This window comes from Carcharhinus amblyrhynchos, chromosome 14 (assembly GCF_965287045.1).
Source record: "Carcharhinus amblyrhynchos chromosome 14, sCarAmb.v2.hapA, whole genome shotgun sequence".
Taxonomy (NCBI): Eukaryota; Metazoa; Chordata; class Chondrichthyes; order Carcharhiniformes; family Carcharhinidae; genus Carcharhinus; species Carcharhinus amblyrhynchos.
The window spans coordinates 30,420,704-30,445,531 of NC_137337.1; the positions used below are offsets into that span (position 1 = coordinate 30,420,704).

Consider the following 24,828-nt stretch of genomic DNA (forward strand, 5'->3'; position numbering starts at 1 on the left):
AAGGTCCCAGTCTATCCAGCCTCTCCTTATAACTTAAACTATCAAGTCCTGGTAGCATTCTAGTAATTTTTTTGTGCGGTCTTTCTGGTTTAATAATATCCTTTCTATAATAGGGTGACCAGAACTGTACACAGTATTCCAAGTGTGGCCTTACCAATGGCTTGTGCAACTTCAATAAGATGTCCCAACTCCTGTATTCAATGTTCTGACCAATTAAACTAAGCATGCCAAATGCCTTCTTCATCACTCTGGCTCCTTGACTCCACTTTCAAGGAGCTATGAACCTGTACCCCTAAATCTCTTTGTTCTATAACTCTCCCCAATGCCCTACCATTAACTGAGTAAGTCCTGCCCTGGTTCAATCTACCAAAATGCATCATCTCACATTTATCTAAATTAAACTCCATCTGCCATTTGTCAGCCCATTAGCCCAATTGATCAAGATGTGGACACAACATCTTCACACAATATTTGTATCTTTACTATATCCATTACCAGTCTCTTTGGTTTCTGCATCAAGAAATTATGTTCATCTCCTTTTCTCTCTACCCTATCACTGACCTTCCCTTTATTTCTGCCTGCCCCCTTCCTCCTCCCAAAGTTTAAAAACTCTTACATTTCTATCTTTCTTCAGTTCTGATTTTAAAAAAAGTCAACAACTTGAAACATTAACTCTGTTTTCTCTCCACAATCACCTGAGTATTTCTAGCATTTACTGTTTTTATTTAAGTTTACATAGCAGTTTCCATAATGAATGGAGGCACAAGAAACTATAATGGGAACCGTTAACTCCAGGAATATGACAAGAATACAAGATGCAAATCAAAATGTTACATTTTATTTTGCAATCAGGCTACAATTCTTTTGAGCCTGTATTTATTTTGTTAGTTAAATGATGATATACCAAGTGCCTTTTTCAATTCCATAACTATGCTTCTCCAGATTCCTTTCAGTAGCATGACATATTGGTCTGCCTTCCTGTAAATTATTTTGAATTGGACATATAGGTCACTGAAGTAAAACACAAATACAATTTTGAGAAGCAGTTATTGGGAAACTCTAATCATCGCACTGAATTTTTAAAATGGAAATGGAACTTTTGCTAATGACAAAGTAGATTGCCATCTGTTGTGGAGCTATCTTGTACTCTGAGAAAAAGAATGTTAAAACAAACATACTTTCTATATTTCAAAGTGTGTATCAAGCAGAATAACATCATGATCTGGTTGCAAAAGGACTGCTAACAACGTCTCCAAACCAGTTAGCAGCTGTGAAGTGGATAAATGGAAACAATTAGTCTGAAAAAAATGTTTGTCCTTTAGAAGAATGTACATGCATTCACACCAGTGGTAGTTCACCACAGATAGCAAAGCAGAATTCAGACGACAACCAAATCAGCCATGATCTTATTGAATGGCAGATCAGGCTCAAAGGATTGAATAGCCTATCCTTGCTTCGAAGTCCTGGATCTCAGATTGTCGTTTTTTAGTCCAAACTTAACCATAAGAAACTATTTGACGTTTTGATTTTAAGTGTTCACTTTGGATGTATCTAACCATTGCGAGAATCAATGTGAATTTCGATAAAATTGTAATGGGACAAGAGCAGCTGAAACAAATTCGGTGTTTACGTGGGTAACTGATGCATCAAAAGGCTTTCAAGGAGACGGTCCTAGTATGTTTTTCGTTTACCACTCTGAAGAGAGAAATGCTGCATCCCTGTAACGTTATATGAAACAGGATCTTTAATTGCTTCCTCCATGGCAAGCAAACTGAGTGATGCTCGGGGACAGCCTAGTACTGAAATGAGACTTTTTTTTCCGGCTTGCCCAGCAGAAAGTATTAAATACCATGTCACCCTTGTATGTTTCAACAGCGACTGTTGCAACATTAAAATCTCTACTGTGCCAAACTATTAGGAGTTTGCTACTGGAAATGATGTAACCAAATATTTGCATTGCAATATTAAAACCATCATGCATTGCGTGTTTTAACAAAGGAGTGGAAGTGATAGACGTTTTACAAAAATATTCATCCAACATGTTGTAGAATTTTAGAAATTACAGCTACTGGGTAGTTGAAACATTTGACCAACTACCCAGCCAGACTCTGACCCTTCAAATCATGAGCAATCGCCCAAGCATTTGTGGACCCAGGACACTGAGGTTCTTATTGAGGGCTTTGACTTTCTAGATGCAGAACAGTCAAATAATAATTCATTGTGTAATCAGCTTAAACAAGAGCAATGACCGAGCACAGAACTTTAAGCCCAAAATACACTTTCTCCTGGCTACCACTTTATCCTTTTAAAGATGGCAAATCTTTCAGTCCCCGTGCCAACTCCTTTGTAGATGGGAATAATTTTATCTACAGCTTTAATTGTAATTACAGAGGAAAGGGGGGGGGTTAATAAAACTTCACATCTCTCTTTTTTAAAAAAAATAGACAATTCCTCTATTGCAATCGGCTTGCTGTTAAAACCCTCCGCAGGAGGAAAGAGTTCTCAAAGTGTGAGCAATGTTTTTTCCTTGGAAGAGGAAGAACTACATTACCGAGCTTGATTATTTTGACAATAATTAAATAATCTTTCATTCTCCTCCGGGGAGGACAGGATGGAAAGTAGATGTGCTGAATTGAGTGTGGCGCGGAGCGATCCGGAGGGGAGGGGGAGATACGCGCGCTCAGTCCTAACGGCCGTCCCGCTTTTGATGGACAGGCGAGAAGACCAATAGGAATGAGGGGCGGCGCGCCGGCCGGCCAATGGGAGAGAGGAAGAGGCGGGCCGAGTGGGGCTGCGCATGGGCAGTGTGTTCCCCGGCCGTCGCTGGTGCTGTTTGGAGGGAGGGAGGCGCAGCAGAACGAGAGAGTCAGTCAGAGAGAGAGAGAGGGAGGGAGCTGCCGATAGCAGCGGCGCTCACACACACCAGAGGCGCTGACACTCACTCACCCACTGACTGACTGACAGCAGCCTTCGGTGAAAGGAGGAAAGTTCACCAACAGCAAGCAAGCAAGCAAAGTGCCTCGCCACAATTCCAAAGGGGACATCGCGGCGCATCTGACCATGCCCACCATGATCGAGAAAGGGCCCGAGGTCTCCGGCAAGAGGAGAGGCAGGAACGGGGCGAAAAGTTTTGGGGCCGGGACATCATCATCATCATCATCAACGACAACAACAACGACGGCGGCGGCGGCTCCCCCGTCCGCCTCCGTGGTGGTGCCGCCGCCGGCGGCGGCAACAACGGCGGCGACCAACGGCAACAACTCCTGGGAAGAAGCGAGCAGCGGCTCGGATGACGAGCACGGTAACTGACGATAGCCTAGAACTGACTTTTTAAAAAAAACCTTCGAAAGATCATTAATTACCGCGAGTTATCGAGACCGGCTTGTGGATGTGTCTTAACGGGGATGTTATGTTAACTACTTGTTACAGGTGGAGGAATGCGAGTGGGTTCCCAATACCAGGCAGTGGTGTCTGACTACGATCCCGGTGAGTTTTGAATTGTGTGTGTGTGTGTGTATGTGGGGGGGGGGGGGGGGGGGAGAGAAATAGCCTAAAACTGTCTTTCATTCCACCACCCGCCCCCCCCCCCCCCCCCCACTCACTCCCAAATACTTTATCCCAGAGAGTTAAATCCCCACAGGGGTCAGTGAAGGAGAAGTGGTGAGAGGAAGGGAAGTGTCTTCATCGTGAGAAGAGTTAATAAAGCAGACTCGAAAAAGTACAGGATATTAATTATAATAAAATGAGGGCAGATGAATAATCACTCCCACCACCACCACCCCCCCCCGCACTTCGCCCTGCTGTTCGTCTTGAGAATAGCAGTATTAGCAGCGTGTGCTGCTGCAGGCGTGCTTTGACTTAAATCATCATTTCCTACCCCACCCTGAATAAAATTGAAATATTGTACCCGATATTGTCCGCCCGTTCAAAAGTTCTGAATGGCCACAAGATCTTCAGCTCCCGGGTTTGCACCATACTTGATGTTCTCCGCGATTCCCCAAACTCCTTCCTCGTTAAACGGATACTTTCACATTCGCTATGAATTGGCACGAAAAAAAATGTAACTCAACAAATTTTGGTGCTTTTAAAGCCGCCTCGGCTCTCCTTATTTAATTCACATTCTCTTGCCCTAGTTCAGATCGACAACGCGATTTTAAAAACTAGAAGTGTATTTTGAAGTCTGCATTATTTGCCTCTGGGCGCATGTGCGAGACATAGGAAATCAGGAGGACATCGAAAAAACCATACGAAAGGTGCTGTGAGTGCATGTGTCGGAATATAATGAAAAGTTGGACACTTACATATTCTCCTGTGCTTATTGCGTGTAAGGCTTTGGCATTCGAGTATTTGTCATTAAATGGACTGTAGGAAAGCCACTTGCTAAAATCCGTTGGAAACAAACTCTCAAGTTGACAAAACATTTTTAATGTAATTATCGTAACTAATTTGACTTCATTAAAATCAGCAGTTAGCTCACGTTTAAAGGATCGGTGTTAATTATATCTCGGGAGTGTTTCAGACGTTGTACTTGGACTTTAGCTTGTTTAACAAATTTTTAGAACAAAAATGTTTCAAGACCACATTTTGTATTTTTAATAACTGTTGCAGTAGTAGTGAAATTTAGCCTTGTGAATAAGTTAGCTTTGTTTAAAATCAAATTGATCACAATAGGGAATTCAACATTGATATATCCTTGTTTTAATTTAAGTCTCAGGACACAGGCACTGTTGTAATATAGGGGGTTTTATAGTAATAAGAGTTTACTTGAAGTACAGTAAAAGTATGTTAAAGGTTCCAATCTCCAGTAAATTGATGTGATTCAGTTTAAGCATAATAGGGTTGATTATAAGGAGCAGTGGAAGATTTGTTTTAAAAAAAATGGGTTTTGTTGGTTTTAAAGGAGGTGAGAGAGCTTGGAGAGAGTGCATGACTGGCTGGAATCGGAGAAGTCTCAACACAAGGTTAAAGTCCGACAGGTTTATTTGGTAGCACAAGCCACTAACTTTCAAAGAACTGCTCCTTCTTCAGGTGATGAAAGAGCAATGCTCCAAAAACTAGTGTCTTCAGCATGGTGTTGTGAGACTGCTTACTGTTTACCCAAGTCCAACACCAGCATCTCCAATCATGGAATCAGAGGAACAGTGAGGTTGAAGAACTTTGTAGTATTTGGGAGATGCAAATGCATGAAAGGATTTGGCAGTGAAATGGGAAGGTAATTTGGAAGCTGAGGGTTGATGCATGCCAATGAGGAAAGAGTGGTTGGGACTTGATGTGCAATAGGATGTAGTAGTGGAGGTTTGAACGAGAGGAAGTGGTGATTGTGTCGCTGGCTAAGCGAGCATTGGAATACTGAAGACTGGAGGAGTGAAATACGTCAAGTGGATTTGGAGATGTATTATGGGGGTCTTGATGATGGACTGGATATGGGTTGTGACTGAATAGATGCTGTAGTTCTAAGTAGTCTGCTAAAGCCTGAAGTAATGGCTGAGCTAGAGAAATGGAATTAGTGGCGTGGGTATAGTTTATGCCTGGATCCTTGGAGAAACAGTCAATCTGTGGGAGATGGTAAGAAAGGCCACTGCATGTTTTGTCCTGAGCTACAGTTACAGTCAAGAAGTTACTACTTTTTGGGTGAACTTGACTTTACAATTGCTTTCTTGCTAAGGTGTAGCCTCACATAGTTGAATCATTGTTTTCTTAAATGTTGCCCAAGTGGTCACTTCTGAATTGTGAAGATGGGACTGTTCAACAGCAGATCCAAGTTTGTTTTTGCCCCAGTATCCACATGTGAACTTCTAGTCAGGCTAGTGCAGTCATCTTCTACTCAACAACAACAAACTTGCATTTATGTAGTACTGCTAATATAGAAAAATGCCACCAGGAGGTGCTTGACAGGATTGTTACACAAGAAGATATGGCAGGTGATTAAAGAGAGAGGTTTTTGAGTACAATCTTAAAACAAAAGACGGGATTGCAATTTGATTACATGGGGCCCAGATACCTGAAGGCATTGCCAGCAATGGTCGAGCAATTAAAATCAGCTGATGAATGGGACTTGAAAACACTGGTGATATATCCATAACCCAACAGTACTGAAATTGTGGATTGACCTTGGAACTGTTCTGGTCTGCATAACTTGTTACTGTTTGTGTAAATTCTTTGAACCATTGGATTGTGATCTTCATTTTGATACATGTCAAATGTATGTTACAATTATTTTTTAGGCTAACGAGGAATTCTGTAGTTCGTTACATTAATGACTTAGAGTCATAGAGGTTAGAGTCACTTGGCCAAAGAACCTGGGTTCAATTCCCGCCTTGAGTGACTCTGTGTGGAGTTTGCACATTTCCCCCTGTCTCCGTGTATTTCCTCCTTGTGCTCTAGTTTCCTCCCACGGTTCAAATATGCATAGCTTAGGTAGATTAGCCATGGTAAATGCATTGGAGGGGGGTGATAAGGTGTTGCTGGTTAAGATGCTGTTTTGGCGAGTCAGCGCAGACTCGATGGTCAAATGAGGGGTTCTAATGTATGTTATTTTACATTGAAATGACTTTGTATGGACTTTGAGTTTAGTTTGAATTTTCAGGATTAATTGTAATCAGTAACATGGTGTGGAAAGCATTTGCATTTTTTCAATATTAAAATGTGGTATCCACATTACTTTCTCTCTAGCAGCATTCTGGTTTCTGGGGCTGAAATTGAAAAAAAACCCCAGCATTTTGACCTTCACTGTTCATTTTAAATAATAATTAAAAATAGTGGTCAGTGGGCTTGTACAGTGAAGTTTGGAATACATTGAGCCATTAAATATAACATGTTTGGATATTGCTTTATGGATGCTTTCGGATGCTTCAACGTATTGGTAAACAGAAACTTTCATGTACCAGTTTGTACCACATACAAGTATTTCTTTCGAGATGTGGTGTTATTGATTGAATGCCCGCTTAACTTTTGAAAAGAATGCAATGAGTTCTAGTTTTAAAATATTTTTTATAAATGTTAAGTTCTATGGTGGGGTGGGTGGAGAAGGGATTGGGAATCATTAGTTTATTTCTGAAAGGAAAAGATTGGCAGTTGAGCCAAAGAAAAATAAGATGTGGCAGTGAACTAAATTGCTGTTTTTGTTTCCATTGTGCTAATATGTTGTCAAGATGATAATATATGTATTGCTATGAAGAAAGCTGGTTTTATTTCAAATCTATTAACTGCTTGCCTTTAGTCATATGTCTATAATGGTATGCAGCTAATAGGAAGCAGAGGCGAAAGACAGATTTATGGAATTAGAATGGCCTACAGAGAGGATTTTTTTAAAATGAAGACAAGATCCTGATATGTCAGCTGTTTTATTGTTAGAGAAAATATTAGAAATAATATGCCCTTTGAGGAATCATTTTCTAAGTGGAACAAATAGTTTTTAAGGGATGTAGTTTAAGAGTCTATTTTTAAGTCTTTTAAAAGTGAACTGACAATGACTTCAGTGGTAATTGCTGAGTAATTTTAAACTATCTTGGCAATGTTTCCATGAAGGATATATTGAGATTCGGAATAAAAACTCCAACTAATTGCACGTCTGTGTGGCACTATGTCTGGCCGTGACTGTAGGTGCTGTATATGTAACTATAGGAAAGAGACATTGGGTGCAGCTCCAGGAACTATGAATGTAAATGGTCGATTAAATACGTGAGGTGTACAGGCAGCGCATAATCTAGGTCATGGAATGCAATGGGAATGTGTACATGAGTCTGTTTGACTCCGGGTTGTTAAAGCATTTCATGAAGTTGGTGAGCTAATTTTTAGTTGCAGGTTAAAACTGTAAAGGAGGAGTGTGAGGTGTATTACTTCTAATTGTCATTTTGTATGATTTGTGGCAGATGTGAAATTAGAGAAATGGATTTGGATAGTCACTATGCTGATTGAAAGGAAAATGAATAATTCTGTTATTTTTAAGCTAGCTGTTGTTACTATCATTTCATGAGAAACTGAGCATTCTGAAATTCAGAATGCTAAAAACTGGAGGCATCTGCGCAATTTGGAGTGCATTGCGGTTTACCCAGTTGTAATCCTCATTCCCGAGTCATAATGTCATGAGTTCAAACCCAGCTCCAGAAATATATGCAGTACTGAAGGAGTTCTGCATTGTCTAGTGCATTGTTTCAGATGGAATATTAAATCAAATCTCCACTTACCTATTATTTTGGACTTTACAAAACATCTCGTAGCAGAATTAGGAAAAAAAGTTATTGTCTAGGCTCACATTTATTCTTCGTACTATTAAAACTAGTTTAACTAGTCATCAATTAAATTGCTGTAGTGGGATCTTAGTACGAATTGACAGCTCATTTTAGATATCTAACGGTGCCCGCATTTCAAAATTAATTAATTGTTGGCTTAACCTCTTTAAAAGACACTACATAAATACAATGTGTTCTTTGTTTCTGTAGTTTTGGTGCTTGAATTGGCTAGGAGGTGCAAGTTCTTGAAAGGAAGTGGTTTATTCAAGACCAGTCAATCATAGTAAAATTAATATTCAAATTTTTAAAAGTTGGATAAAGTTTGAAGATAAGTCTTAAAATGTAGAATCAGTTATGAAACTGATAGTAGCTTGTATAGTGCCCTTAATGTAATAAATCGTCCCAAGTTGCTTCATAGGAGAGTTGTAAAGCAGAATTAGACACTGATCTGTGAAGGTGTTTTTTTAAGGCAGATGTCCAAAAGCTTGGTCAAGTAGAAGAGGGGACTGAAAGCAAGAGAGATTTTTGTAATTGAAATAAAGCATTGAGAGTCAGTGAAGATAGAGGTGGTGAGTGAATCATATTTGCTCCAAAAAAGGACACGAACAACAAAGTTTTGGATGACTTCAAGTTTAGGGATAGTAGAATGAGGGGTTAACCATGACTGTATTGGTCCTGTTGAGTCTAGAGGTAATAAAGGATAAAGATTTCAGCAGCAGATGAGTTGAGGTATTGGAGGTGGAAAAAGGTAGTCTTAGTGATGACACAAGTATGTTGGAAGGTGATTCTGGGTCAGATGTGACCTCAAGGTGTGAACACTCTGGTTCAGCTTCTGTTACCAGAGGGGAGTGTGAACAGAGTGGAAAAAAGTCAATGCCAAAGGGACAAAAGATAATTTCATTCATGTCTGTGTTTAGTTGGAGGAAATATCTGCTCACCCAGGCTGTTGGACAAGCTGTTGGTAGTCTAGTGATACTGGAGGCGTTGAAAGGTGGTAGTGAGATAGAGCTCAGTATTGTAAATGTATATCTAAAAACTTGATATTGCTTTTGGATTGTGGTAGCAAGCAGATGAGAACTAGAAGGCCAAGGATAAATCTTTAGGGAACAGTGCAGGAGCAGGATGTGAATCCAATGACCACAATTGGCTAACAATACTTTTCGTTGTATCCCGAAACTCGTGACAGTCATAAATCAAACAAATAAATAAGAATTAATCTGGTGAATGCATTCCCACCCATTTGGACAGTGGTAGAGAAGAGTAGGATGTGAGGCCAACTGCAACAAGGACTGCAGACAGGATGAAGATTTATAGTTGACCTTTGTCAGTGATGTAGGATTACTCTGAGAGCAGTTTTGCGTTGAAGTGAAAACTTCAATTTGAACAATTGAAATGTGAAGTTCCAGGAAAGATGGGCATGGATTTTGGGAGATGACAAAATCTTTCAAGGACTTTGAAATGGAACACAAGGTTGGAGATGGGGCAGTGGTTTGCAAGGATGGTAGACACAAAGGTTGTTTGAAGACTGGTGGTCATGTTAGATTTACAGAAGACAAACTGAAGAGAGGACCGTTAACAGTATCAGCTAACATGACTAGGAAAGGAAATTGTGGTCGGTACTTTATTGGGAATAAGGTTGACGAAGCAGGGGATGGATCTAATGGACAATGTGGGATATAACTGTGTACTGTTCTATTTTATTTTAGGATTTTGAGTTCTGTTTGCCCTGAAAGAAAAATAAAACATAGGTTTCACTTTTGACTGCGATTCGCTTTGGCTTGCTTAGGCACCAATCCTTTTTATATGCCACAGATAAACAGCAAGGCTGCCGCCAAGCAAAACAGCAAATAGTGAAATGTAAAATTATAATTCTCTTGTATTGCCTGAAAACACTTCATTTAAATTTAGTGATCATGTGTGAATGCTCTTGGAGGTGATTTAACTGTCATTGCTTCAGCTCTAGCAGCAATCAACATTGCAGCATAATTACATATGTATTCTGTATGCTTGTGCTGCAACTTTCTTCCAGTAAACCACATTGTAATGGCATTGTATCTAATATTCCACACTGCAAATTAGTTTTTTGACATGGGGTCAACATTCAAATTGTTGCTGTGGTTTTTTTCTGAAAACTATTAATGGGCATGTACTTTCTTCATTAACCAAAGTGTTGTAAGACTCTTCAGACATGTTCCTATCAACAAGTCCCTTTGCAGGCCTTGTGATCATGCCACTGTTTAACCTAACCCTTTCCTGAGTGCTTCTGGACATCTGATCCAAACTGTTTGTAAGTTTTTCTTGGCTTTTTCAGTCCTGCCTTTAGAACGCTTGCTTTGCTCTCAGCCTCACTTTTAGGTTTGATCTGATGACCCCCTGCCCAATGACTTTATTCCTCCTCCCTAACACTCACTACTTGGCTAAGGTTCTCATTGTTCTCAGACAGAGAAACCTATCTACATTCGGCCTCATTCGAGATGAGATTGGAAGGATTATAGGAAATAGCAAAAATGTTAAACATTTGGTCTGTTTGCACAAATAAGACATAAGACACCCAAAATAGAGGAACCAAGAGTCGAATGAGTGAAGAAATATTAGTAAAGAAATTAGCTGTTGAAATCCATCAGATTCCTGAACCTACCTACCTATGTTTCAGGGTTCCGAAAGAGGGTGGCTATAGCGAGATTAGATGTATTAGTGATCTTCCAAGTGCTCGAGATTCTAAAATAATCCCGGTGGCTTAGAAGGCAGCAAATGTCACATTACTATTAAATAACGGAGGGAGAGAAAAAGCTGGAGGACAGCTGATTAAGCTGGAAAATGCTGAAATCCACTCAAAGGAAGTGATAACAGAATTTTTAGAAAATCATAATTTGATTAGGCAGAGATGAATGGGGAATTGTGATTGTCAAATGTACGAGAGTGTTTTGAGGTTGTATCCAGCAGAGTGGATAAAAGGAAGCCTGTGTACGTAGAATATTTGCATCTTCAAAAGGCATTTGGTAAGATGCCATAAGATAGATTGTTGCACAAGGTAAGGGCTCATGAAGTTGAGGGTAGCTCATGGATAGTGGATTAATAGAAGCACAAAAAATAGTAGGAATAAAATGATCGTTTTCAGGTTGACCAGTTATTTGTAATGGGTGTGCTGCAAGGATCATGCTTGGACCAAAGTCATTTACAATCTAGGTTAATAACTTAGAGAGACCAAATGTAATGTATCCCATTTACTGATGATACAGTTGGGTGGCAAGTTGTTAAGAGGGCACAATGTGCAGAAGGATACAGATAGCTTGAATGGCAAGGTGACTTGTGGTTCAGGTCAGAAACGTAAAAGTGCTTTATGGAACCTGGGTCATAAGTTTTGCCTCTTGAATTTAGCTAGGAGAAGCATGAGATGTTTTATTTCAGGTATGATTCAAACACCCACTAGGGAGCTTTTATCAAGCAAAGTTTATTTAAGAATATATAGTTAAATGTATAGTAAGAAAATTAGCAAGAACTTTTATCAATTACAAACAAACGGAACAACCACTCTAATGTATAACTCTTCACACATATATCTAATGTGTTCCAATCAAACCAATCCCACAGACAAAAGACCCTTTTCACAGGTTTAACACAGCAGAGACTAATGCTCACGTAATACTGGACTTGGGTCTTTTGCATGAAAGCTGCAGTTCTGCGGCTAGACTCTGAGCAGTTTGACATCAGAACAGCTTCTCAAAAAAACACCAGAGACTCTAGGTAAGCCACCAACAGCTGATACCCCCCCTTCAGAAAAGCAAGACCTGCTTTGAGGTAACCAACAGAATTTCCAAAACCAGGGCAATGGAGAAAGACTTCCTTTCAGCTTGATATCCTTCTAAAACTGTAACTACAGCCACATAGAAAATGAAACCTAAATTCACTGGAAAAGGAAAAAGAACTGTCCAAAAACATGTGACCATCCTCCCAACAATGCAGGATCATAAAACAGCCCATAGTTAAAATAAACAAACCCTGTTTAAGCAATAAAAAAAGCCCCATAGACAACCTGGCGACAATGAGAAAAACAAACTACAAAAGTTTGCTGACAGCTGCAGCGTACATGATTTAAAAACACTACTTAAAGGTACACAAACGTTATGATGACAGTTGGAGTAGAACCTGTGAAGTAGAGAATTAGAATATTTATTGAATGATGAAAAACTATTAAATGTTAACATTTAGAGGAATTTGGGTGTCTTTTTAAACAAAGTTAATACAATAGCAAAGTATGGTAGATGCTAGAAATTAGAAATAAACAGCAAGTGCTGAAAATGCTTAGGTCTGACAGCATCTCTGGAGAAGCAAAGGTTAATATTTTGGGCCTGTGACCTTTCATGAGAATTGAAAAAAGTTATCGTACAGATACAATAAGCAATTAGGAACGCAGATGGTATGTTGGCTTTTATTGTAACAGGTTGGAGTACAAGAACAAAGAAGCCTTGCTGAAATTGTATTGGTGAAATTACACCTGAATATTGTGTCCAGTTTTGGTCTCCAACCCTGAGGAAGGATGTACAAGTCTTGGGTAGGGTGCAATGAAAATTCACTAGAACCAATAAGGGAGATTGAGTAGGCCTATGTTTTCTGAAGTTGAAAAGAGTGGCAGTTAATCTAATTATAAAGTATGAGATTGAGAGGGCTGATGGATTTTATGCTGAGAGCTTCATTTTCCTGGCTGGAGAATTCCGTATTAGGGGGCAGAGTGCTATGATAATGGGTTAGCCATTTAGGAAAAGGATTAGAAGGCATGGCACAGTGGTCAGCATTGCAGCTTCATAGCACCAGGGACCTGGGTTCGATTTTTGGCTTGGATCGCTGTCTGTGAGGAGTCAGTTTATTCTCCCCATGTCTGCATGTGTTTCCTCTGTCGATGGTAGTCATGATGTAGAGATGCCAGCATTGGACTGGGGTAAACACAGTAAGAAGTCTCAACACCAGGTTAGAGTCCAGCCAGTTGATTTGATAGTAATCCCACAAGCTTTCGGAAACGATGCCCCTTCAAAGGGAGACCGTTTCCGGAAGCTTGTGGGATTACTATCAAATAAACTGGTTGGACTCTAACCTGGTGTTGTGAGGCTTCTTACTGTGTTTCCTCCCACAGTCCGAATGACGTGCTGGTTAGGTGCATTGGCCATGCTAAATTTTCCTTCAGTGTACCCAAACAGGTGCTGGAGTGTGGCGACTTAGGTGATTTTCGCAATAACTTCATTGCACTGTTCATGTAAGCTTACTTGTGATACTAATAAATTAGCTTTTAAACTAGAAATGTTTTCACTCAAAATTGTGAATCTTTGGAATATTTTACGCCAGGTGTGCAGGGAAGCTTCGTTGTTAAGCATACTTGTGACTGAGAATAATTAGATTTTTCGATCAGTATTGGCCAGGAAAGTGGAATTGTCAAAAACTGCTACAGTCTTTTTGAATGGCAGAAGCAGAGCAGACTTGATGGACTGTATGATCTACTTCTGTTTCTTATTTTTTTGATTTTGATTCTGCTTCTGACCAGTGCTAATGAACAATGCTACAAGCCATCAACAAGTGTTTCATTGAAAATAGGAAATGCATTTTGAGTTGTTGAAAGGAGATTTTACTCGTTATGAAGGCAAATTTAGTGTTAATCTTTAATTTTTGTAGAATTTAACCATGTGTGTTAAAGATCCTGTAAATTACAGTAAAATTGAGTTTCCTTAACTAAATTATGACCTGTCACTGTAAACTGTTCAATACGCTTCCTAAACTTTCTCCACCTCGTTTTAGGACCTACTTTAAAATCTACCTCATTTATTATATCTTCAAGTTACCTGATTTGATTTATTGCCACATGTATTAACATACAGTGAAAAGTATTGTTTCTTGCACGCTGTACAAAGCACACCATTCATAGAATAGGAAACGTGAGAATGCAGAATGTAATGTTATCGTCATAGCTAGGGTTTAGAGAAAGATCAACTTAATGCCTAGAAACATAGAAAAAGTTACAGCACAATACAGGCCCTTTGGCCCACAAAGTTGTGCCGAACACGTCCCTACATCCCAAATACAAGGCAAGTCCATTCAAAAGTCTGACAGGGAAGAAGCTGTTCTTGAGTCGGTTGGTATATGACTTCAGACTTTTGTATCTTTTTCCTGATGGAAGAAGGTGGAAGCGAGAATGTTTTGGTAGGCGTGCGGTCCTTAATTATACTGGTTGCTTTGCTGAGGCAGTGAAAAATGTAGACAGAGTCAATGGATGGGAGGCTGGTTTGTGTGATGGATTGGGCTACATTCACAACCTTTTGTAGTTCCTTGTGGTCTTGGGCAGAGGAGGAGCCATACCAAGCTGCAGTACAACCAGAAAGAATGCTTTGTATGATGCATCTGTAAAAGTTGGTGAGAGTCATAGCTGACATGCCAAATTTCCTTAGTCTTCTGAGAAAGTAGAGGCGTTGGTCGGCCTTCTTAACTATAGTGTTGGCATTGGGGGGACCAGGACAGGTGGTTGGTGATAGAAATCATAGAACCCCTCCAGTGCAGAAAGAGGCCATTCGGCCCATCGTGACCACAATCCCACCCAGGCCCTACCCCCATATCCCTACATATTTTACCCACTAATCCCTCTAACCTACGCATCCCAGGACACTAAGGGGCAATTTTTTAGCATAGCCAATCAACCTAACCAGCACATCTTTGGACTGTGGGAGGAAACCCACGCAGACACAAGGAGAATGTGCAAACTCCACACAGGCAGTGACTCAAGCTGGGAATCAAACCTAGATCCCTGGAGCTGTGAAGCAGCAGTGCTAACCACTGCTGCCCAAAAAACTTGAAGCACTCAACCCTTTCTACTCGTCCCCATTTGATGTGGACAGGGGCATGTTCTCCTTTCCGCTTCCTGAAGTCAATGACAATTACCTTTGTTTTCTCTGCAGCAGGCGACGGTGCAGAGGGACCTCGGGGTCCTTGTGCATGAGTCGCAAAAACCCAGCTTGCAGGTGCAGCAGGTGGTCAGGAAGGCGAATGGGATGCTGGCCTTCATAGCGAGGAGGATTGAATATAAAAGTAGGGAGGTCTTGCTGCAGCTGTATAGGGCATTGGTGAGGCCGCAGCTGGAGTACTGTGTGCAGTTTTGGGTGCCGCACCTGCGCAAAGATATTTTGGCCTTGGAGGGAGTGCAGAGGAGGTTTACTAGGCTGATACAGGAGTTGAGGGGGTTGAGCTATGAGGAGAGGCTGAATAAACTGGGCTTGTACTCGTTAGAGTTTAGAAGAATGAGGGGAGATCTCATTGAGACGTATAAGATGATGAATGGGACGGATAGGATAGAGGTGGAGAGACTCTTCCCGCTCAAAAAAGACAGTAGGACTAGGGGGCACAGCCTCAAGATAAAAGGGGGGCGGTTTAGAACGGAGTTGAGGAGGAACTTCTTCACTCAAAGGGTGGTGAATCTCTGGAATTCTCTGCCCGTTGAAGTGGTGGAGGCTGCCTCGATAAATATTTTTAAGAAGCGGGTCGATGGGTTTTTGATAAGAGAGGGGATTAAGGGTTATGGGGAGAAAGCGGGAAAGTGGAACTGAGCAGCGACAGATCAGCCATGATCTTATTGAATGGCGGGGCAGGCTCGAAGGGCTAGATGGCCTACTCCTGCTCCTATTTCTTATATTCTTATGTTCTCTTCTTTTGACTAGGTATCTTTGATTTTGTACATCTTTTGTACATCTGTCACAAAATCAATGAATTTGCACTAAAGAAAACACCACACTACACAGTTCTTATAATCTAACTGAAACTTTAATTCCTTCATTATTCTTTGACAACCCAGATTCATTTATTTTTTAACATCTTTCTCCATGTATATTTGGAAGGATTGTTTCTGGCCAATCATCAAGCTAAAATGTTAATCCTGTTTCTCTCTCCACACCTACTTAATCTGAGTATTTGCAAAGTTTTCTATTCTTTCATATTTCAAGCATTCGTTGTGTTTGACTTTTCTATTAGGTAGGCCTGCATTGCTTTTGGTAGGACATTTTATCTCCTGCCTCATTTCCTAATGTAAAAGAGCAATGACCACTTTCAATTCTTCCATCAGAATCAGCAGGTTTAAGTTGCTTACTTCCTTAGTGATTTTTCTATCCAAATTTATAAATATAATTGTTTGGTGTTATCTTGACTGGTTGATATTGCTTTGCATCAATATATATTTATCTGCACTAGAAGATATACTACTTTCAAGTGTTTTCCTAAGAGTGTGAAGTTCTTTTTTTACAGGCTGGCTGTAGAGTCTGTTTTGGAACAATTTAGCTAATAGCTAAAATGTCTTTATCTGCCATCAGGGTAATAATTATGATGTGCCAAAGATGCATTTAATTACTTTTGAATGAGACAAAATGCTTGGAAGTGCTCCTGGGGTGTGGGTGGAAAACATGGCTTTGCTTTGTACAGGGGTGAGTTTTAATAGCTAATGCCACTAGCTAAATCTAGCAAGCAGTACAGTTGCTCCATGTCAGGCAGGGATTTGGTCAGCTATTTATTGAAGCAAGTAGTAATCTACTAGTAATCCAGGAACCAGGGGTACTCTGAGAATCTCTTCGGTGGCAGTTTGAAAATTTATATTCAGTTTTAAAATACCTGGAATTAAAATGTTGTAACCTGTGTGACAAATACCTAGTTCATTGTCCTGTGTTAACTTTTGAGAAGTGATGTTTAATTCTGGAAAAGTTAGCATTTAACTGAGGAAAATAGGATAAATGCATCTAAAGGAGCTTGGAGTCATTTACACTTAACAGTTTGGGAAAATGTTGACTTAAGGGGTTAGCATCTAAAAAAGTAAGACTCTAAAGCACAGGTGGTTTTGGTTAGCTGGAGATATGCACTGCTAGTAATGAAATGCAGTCTAGAGATGTTTTGTTTTGGGAGTTGAAACTAAATTAGTTTAAAAGCACTCAGTGAATCCTGAAAATCTGTGTCCCCATGGAGACGGGTGGAAACTAAAGATTCTGTAGATTCAATTTAGCTACATTTTCTCGGAGTGGGTATGTTTGACAGTGACAAAGAAGCTACATACTGGGAGGTTCTGCTGTTAGCAGTTGAGGTAGTTGGACTCAGAAAACCCCTGTATGTCACTTTATGCAGCTGAGGGTTGCAGTTTGGACCTTGATTTGTCGTCCCCAGAGAAGCCCATGGAGCCAGTAAGTACGATTAGAGCTCAGGAGAAACCCCGGACAGCTTGGAATGTGGCAAGTGAAGAGGTTTAGGGCTCCAGAGAATTTTTAAAAAATGGTTCAAATCTCCTTGTGACTATGAAAGATCAGTTAATACTCCTACTTATGGCAGTTCCAAACACTTAATTGTGGTCACAGGTATTTGTCTTAGCTTGTGACTTATTTCTATATGCACACTGTGTCACCCTACCATTGCAATGTAGTATGAGGTCTTTGTGTCAAACACTCTTGCCTGATGGGAAGGAAATGTAGTTGATGTGTGATGATCATTACTTGCTGTCTCTGGTTAGAATTCTGTGTACTTTTACCTAGTGCTATCGCATTTGGATGTACCCATTGCATATCTGATTATTCCACTTGCAGCCTATGAACCTATTCTGAATTTTTTTGAACTTTCTATGGTTTGTGATTTCTGAATTTAACACTACTTTTGTTATCTGCCACATATTTGGTTTGAATTGTCTTGGGTTAACTTTTCATGAATCATGACTATGAGCATTGCGTATATAAGTGCCTTGAAATGGGGAAATAGGTCTCTCGAGAGGAATTCCAAAAACATTATGAACACTAGAGAAGTTTATTTCCAGGGACTCCAGCAGTCCAAACACAGTCAAGTTTTGTCCACCAGCAAGTAATGCAAGCTGACTCAGTTTTTCCAGTAAATAGAATTGATCACTTTGTAGCCATTAGTAAGGAGAATTTTACTTCTGATATTCTATAGGCCATTTAATGAAAACAAACTGAGTATGGATTAAGTCTGAGGGATTCTCACATTGGTCCTCCAACAAAATGATAAATCATTTTCTCAACTTCTGCACAGGGCACACAAAGTATGTGTCCAGTTCAGCTGCTCGGCAGGATACATAACAAGCAAGTCAATTTGTCATTTGAGGCCTGGAACAAATACTCTGAGGACCTAAGATGTTTAAAACTACCCTTATTGATTTTATATGTATATTGAGAGCTTCCAGGTTAAGAATGACATGAATTGATGATGTATCAGCTTTTGATTGTAGTTACTTGCATATTTGAAATGCAAATTCCATGAGCTGAGACATGTTTGATCTGTGGATGCTATTATAGTTATCAGGGATTACTAGGTATGATGTTTAATACTTAAATTCAATTGAAACTATACTTGGTTGTAATAGTATAGAAAAACCTCAAGTACTTCATCTTAGGAGCTCAGAATATTAAATTCATGTTTGTATCAATTCAGTCGTTATTTTTCTCCAGGATCAAGCTTTTAAAATAAATTTTCACTTTCTTGTACTTTATCATGACTATTGTTTGAATTTTAGCACTTGTCTTTTTATTTTAGGTGTTTTCTTGACTGTATTAAACGTAGCACCTTTTTGAGGTAGTGGGTTGTGGAAGTAGCTTTTGATTAACTTTATCAGTATGTGGGGCTTTTTGATGACTGGACCATTGAGTCCTAATTATCCATAATCATATAGTCTGAAATTTGAATGACCTGTAGGCAATCTGTTTGATTCTGTTGCTAAGTTTAGTACATTTTCTTTTGAAACAATTCTGTAGTAACCTTATTTTATAAAAGCCTGGTTATTGGATCTATTAAACTTCAATGTCTATCAGCAGTAAGCTACTGTTCAAAAATATCCAGATCTAAAGTAATTTTCTCTCAAAGCTGGTCCTTGAGCGTTTGATTACTTTCCATCTGTGGTAAAGAGACACTAAATATTCAGGAACATACATAGTTAGTGGCATGTGGAAAAATTATTTTATTTGATATATCAGAGTCTCATTAAATTTGATTACCGCTCACCTAGAAACAGTTCTATATTGCACACTGCAGAAAGAAAATATGTAGCTGTGAAATTTTTTTAACATAAAAGATTGGAATAAATGGACGTTTTGACTGGATTTTCCCAAAGTACAACTGAAATAACTAGTTATAAGAATTGTCTAATTTTTAAGTATGCACCTGTTAAAATTTAAAATTTCTTGTTCTTAAAATACTTTAATTTTTGGACTTGATTTGGTGTTTGGCATTATGAAGCTTGACCCACAGAACTTTATCTGTTAATCATTGGGCTATCTGACTTCTGAATTTTTTCTTCAAACTTGAGTTCTGTACACTTCTGAGGGAACAATGTATGAATTCACATGACTTCACCTCATTAGCAGACTCATGATTAAGTCAGCCTGCTGACAGGTATCAAAAGAGATAGCATGCTGGTTTAAAAACAGATAGCAGGGTAGGGGTTAAGGGCGGTTACTAAAATTTCAAAAGATGGGTGGTGATATTTAGCAAAGATTGGGGCTGTTGTTCACAATTTATGTAAATGATTTGGACTCTGGAACCTGACGTACAACTTCAAAATTTATGGCCAACACAGAAGTGGTTGGGGAGAGATGGGGGAGGGGCAATGCAGTTGATGTCAGGGATGACATGAATATCTTGCAGTTTGTGTCTGTAATTGGCTTGGTGGTGCATTTTGGTAGGAAGTCCACGTACACCTTGGAAATTGAAAGTCTAAGTGAAAGAGGAACATCGAGGTAGGGGCACAGATTCTATTGTTGCAAAAGAGCTTTACAAGAATTCTACTAGAACTGACGGGCTCACTATCTAGAAACGAGAAAGCTGGGAAGCATGTTGGGGTTGATGTATTAAAGGTCTTTGCGATTACATGAAATTTATTTGATGGGATAGATTAAAAAAAAAACTTGAGAGAGCAAAACTTAAGGTATTAATTGTAAGATAAATCCAAAAGGGAATTCAGGAAAGATTCTTTACCTGGAAGAGAGATTAGAGTGTGGAACTTGCTACGGTAAGGAACAATTGTGATGAATAACATAGATGCATATGAAGGGAAGCTAGGTAAACGAGAGAGAAATGAATTACCAATTAGTTGCTTGGTAGTACAAAACTACTGTTGCTGAAAACGAAACATGCTGACAAATCTTTTCATGTTGCCCTCATCAGGGCAAACACAAGAATACCAAATGTAAATAGGAAGAACAATTTATCTTGCATAAGGAAAGAATGTTGATTGGTTGACTACTGGATTTTGATTGGTAGAGGTGTTGTCAGCGAGAACACACCAAGAAACCATTAACTGCCAAGCTTTTGTTCACATCCAGCAAGTGACACTTGTTAAGACATTGCTATAGGGAATGATAACCCCAAGCCTTTTCTGTTGAAAAAGAAACAATGCATGGACATGTTCTTTCTCTTTGCAAAAGATAAGGTCCTGTGTGTGAATATATGTAGCTCCTAGCACGCAGAAGTGAGCTGCAATGTAAACACGATTAATGATTTCAAATGGGTAAAAACCTGAGCACAATTGTGATCGTTCAAGTATCGTCCAGTTTTGGAATCGTGTCTAATGTTGGACACTGTTCTGAGTTTTGCAAGCACAGGCTGGGTGAGTGTAGTCAGTACTCTGCCTGTTGCAAACAGTGAAGACACGTGCTGTCTGATACCGTCGGCCTGTTGGGACAATTGATTGATATACCTGACGTCTCACCGGCACTGAAATGCATATGCCGTAGCCCTCCAATTTAATAGAAACATAGGTGCAGCTTAACAAACCCCCACATATACAAACATCTTTGTCCAGCATTAATCTAATTATAAATTACATCCTTGCTGGCACGGAAATATTAAATTAAACCCACTAAAATCACTGTCTTGTTTCCAATGTTTACCAATACAAATATAAAATCCTTATACGTAGCTTTGTTTTCCTAACAAGTGGAATAAACTGGCAGCATGAAATGGTTGGGCTCAAAAGTCTGTTTTGCATTGTATACTCGTATGTAAAATTATAAACGTCAATTAATTGCAATCTAAGTACATTTCCTGATCTATGCAGTTTACCAACAGTTAAAATACCTTGCCAATCTGTGTGAGGGTTATGCAGCCCGTCCGAGATTGAAAAATCGCTCACGTAATACACCTTTGAAGCCTCCAAGATCCTTCCAAAATGGGAGTTGACTTGTATGCTGAATATAAAATTTTAACCTCCTGGTGTGGGTAGTTGCTATTTTGAAATATGAGAAGAAACTTAAAACTGGTGACTTGTATTACATGAATGTGGTTTACTGAGTGAATTAATTGTACTAAGATACCTTTAACTCCAATCATGGAATTTTAGAACCGTCAAATTCATTGCTGTGAGCATCTTTCACAAAGTTATATAGAGTTATTTGAGCAATCCTCTCCAACATTAGACTGTTTCATTCTGACAAGTGATTGCAGTAGCCTATGTGTTGAGTGTATGTAAAAGCATGATTTTGGTGCTGGAAAATGGGGTCACCTTGTTCACCATGTTGCCTTGTATGCCATGATCTGTGGTACAGAGTATTGATGGTTAATAACTTGTCTTCTGCCTCATGGTTACTGTTTCTTTCCAGAGTATAACTTCACATTATTTCTGAAGTTAGCATTGATTAAGATTTTTGAAATGTCTTGACTTGCAACTTCTAGAGATTGTAAACCAGCTAACTTTGTCATTCTACTACAATAAAAAAAAGGCATTGCACTTACTTCATTTCATAATTAAAGTCTTAAAATATTGGATGTACCAAGATATCTCATTTTGGGAGTTCCTGATGTTCTTGTTGCACTTAAGAAACACTTAGTAATGAGCTATGATGCTGAACCTGCCTCACTATCTGCCAACATCCTAATTACAAGCCACGTGAAATGAGTGAGGTGGTGAAAGAGGCAGATGCTTGCAAGCTTGTAAACTGTCCTCCTCCAAAGTGATAGGAAATGCAGCGTCTGAGGGCAGTGGTACTGCAGCTGACTATTTGTTTATTGCTTAGGGAAAATTACCCAAAGCACTTGCAACTTAGATTTAACAGAAGGCAAAAATTCCAGTGTTTTTCCCCCTCCGCTAAAATGAACTGCTATGCTTTCTGTTTGACAACTGTTTTCAAGTTTTTTTTATTATTGAAATGAAGGTCAAGCTTTGTATGTTTCAGCAAGCAGAATTTAAGCCTTTGTTACAGATTCTCCCTTAGTTGATGTAAGATTTTAAACCAAGCATTTGATATCTAGCTTTTCAAACGCATACTTTATTACAAACTGATTATTGCACCTGTTATGCCTGCAAGCAAAACATGTATGTTTGACCAGAAAAGACTCAACAGCAGTACAGTACCGCTGCTTCAATTGAAGAAAACTGAGCAAGTTCAAATCTTATGCAGCAGAGAACAAGTGAGTTCCAAAGACTGAGTACAGCTGTTAAAAAGTACACTATGACTTTGACTATTAATCCAGTTTTTGTGTGAGGACTAAAATTAAGATTGTTGTGTCAAAAATACTGAAGTTTATTGCTTTTGGATGTTATGCTAACTTTGTTTTTCATTTTTAAAATGTTAAGCTATTTTAGATTGAAAAATATTTTGACTTGGCACAAAAAGCACATACGCTCATGTGACAACTGACACGAATTGGTCCTTTAAATGTTGGATTAAATCTGAGGCTTCCCAATCCTGGAACTTTCCAAAAAGGGAAGCATGATCTTTGAAATACAGAATTGGCTTGCCCAAAACTGCTTATAGTGCTCTTAAATATGGTCTTAGAGAAATTAACTGTATCCCAATGACTTTATATTCTATGCTTCCTAGTATGAAATCACTTGACATTTCTAGCCTTTTTTATGGCCAGTTTGACTTAGAGTGCCACTCTTCATACATGAAATCCCTCTGCTGCTACTTGATTTCAAACTTTGATTATTTATGGAGCAATTCCTTCTCACTTTGAAAACATATAGTTCAGGGTAGAAAAAAGTGCAGCAAGATCTGTCCAGCCTGCAGATATGTGTCCTCCATCAACATTTTATGATTTTTGTTACAGATTTCAGTGCTCCCCATTTGGTCTCAAATTCTGGGCATCCAGAACAATGAACCCATCCCTTTTCAATACCACTTAACTACACCTCTACATTCCAGTGAGTTATTATTTACTCTTGCATTTGCTCTGTGCAATGAACATATGTGAACACATTCCTCTTAATTCCAATTCATCCATCGCGTTTTTATTTGGTATCTTTGCCAATTTAAAAAGAAATCAGTTTAAATCACATCTGTCTTCTGTCTATCCCTTCTGTTATTAGTTTCTGAAACCTTAAAGGTTGGTCAGGCATATTCCTTATAGAATTCTATCTTACCCTAATTTGCTTATGTTTCTTCAAGTGTTTAGTCATTATGTACCATATTGTGGACTTCAATAATTTACCAAAAACAATGGAATTATGACAGACATTTCATGATTTTGATGTTTCCACTGATGTCCAGACTGGCCTTCATCCTTTATCACCCCTGTACTTTGCAGCCCACCTTGATTCACAAATTCTCATCTTTGTTTTTAAATTCTCTGTAAAGCCTCATCATCCTTATCGCTAAAGCCTCCTAAGATTTCTGTATTTCTCAACTACTGGCCTCTTCCATATTCCACCTCCTTCAGCTGGCTCGTCTCAAGCTCTGGAATTCCTTTCTTATTTCTTTATCTCTCTGCACAGCAATCTTAATTTTAACCCTCTGCAAAGCTCCTTGGGGCATTAAAAGTGATATATGATGCAAGTTGTTGTGCATTCCTGCCTCCCCTTCAGATTTTGGCCCTGTTAATTTTCACCAACAACAATATTTGCGGAATACCTGTCTTCTATTTTGAAAAGCATTTTAATTTTGGTAAAATTCGATCATCCAGCAAAATACTTTTTGCATCTTTTAATCAATCTACTGGTTTGTATCCTTTATACCTGTTGAAATAATTTTGCTGCCAGTCCCCAACCATAGTTTCTAGTTTTCCTTGCATTTAATCTCAGCACGTTCCTTTTCATCTTATTTGTTCCAGTTAAGAACATTTTGTCCTTGTCGTTACAAAAATGAAAAACAACTTAATCTTATGGCCACTGCTTTCAAAATACTTTTAAGTCATACATTTGCTCTGCTTAGCCACTCAGGATTTGGTCAAATTGCTACTCCATCAGGGAATAACTATGTATTGACTGAGAAAGCAGCCCTGCATGCTCTACAAAAAAAAACTTTGTTCTTATTTTTTATTCCAGCCTACTTTGGATAGTTAAATACTTAGTTTCTTACTTGAGAAATGTTTTCTAAATTGTCTAGCCTCATTAACCATGAGGAGGAGATATAGCTTTTCCTTCTGAGCGTGAAGCAGGTGAAGAGTGTTGCTTTATGCAAGAACTCTACAATTTCAAATCAGTTCTTTGCTTTTCATTAGTCTAGAATATCTTCCCGCTATTAGGATTGGTCCCTTTCAGTCTCTCAATGATCATTAGGTTTTTAACCTAATGAAATTGCCAAATAATGACATGTAAATTTAAGAACAGTTACCATATACTGCAGCTTTTCAAACAAATTTTGAATTCCTCTTT

At 39.0% G+C, this 24,828-nt stretch overlaps 1 protein-coding gene across 3 annotated transcripts in view; it reads left to right on the top strand.

Moving 5' to 3' along the window:
* The first annotated feature begins 2,870 nt into the window (after positions 1-2,870).
* rcor1 (REST corepressor 1) overlaps positions 2,871-24,828 on the top strand; it is a 120,385-nt gene continuing 98,427 nt past the window's right edge. For 2 of the 3 annotated variants that reach the window (XM_080202541.1, XM_080202542.1), the window contains exons 1-2: positions 2,871-3,301; positions 3,430-3,486. In XM_080202541.1, coding sequence (XP_080058667.1) covers positions 3,061-3,301; positions 3,430-3,486 — 298 coding nt within the window. In that variant the 5' untranslated portion in view covers positions 2,871-3,060. The remainder of the gene's footprint in view (positions 3,302-3,429; positions 3,487-24,828) is intronic. The other variant, XM_080202540.1, reaches the window with a different exon arrangement.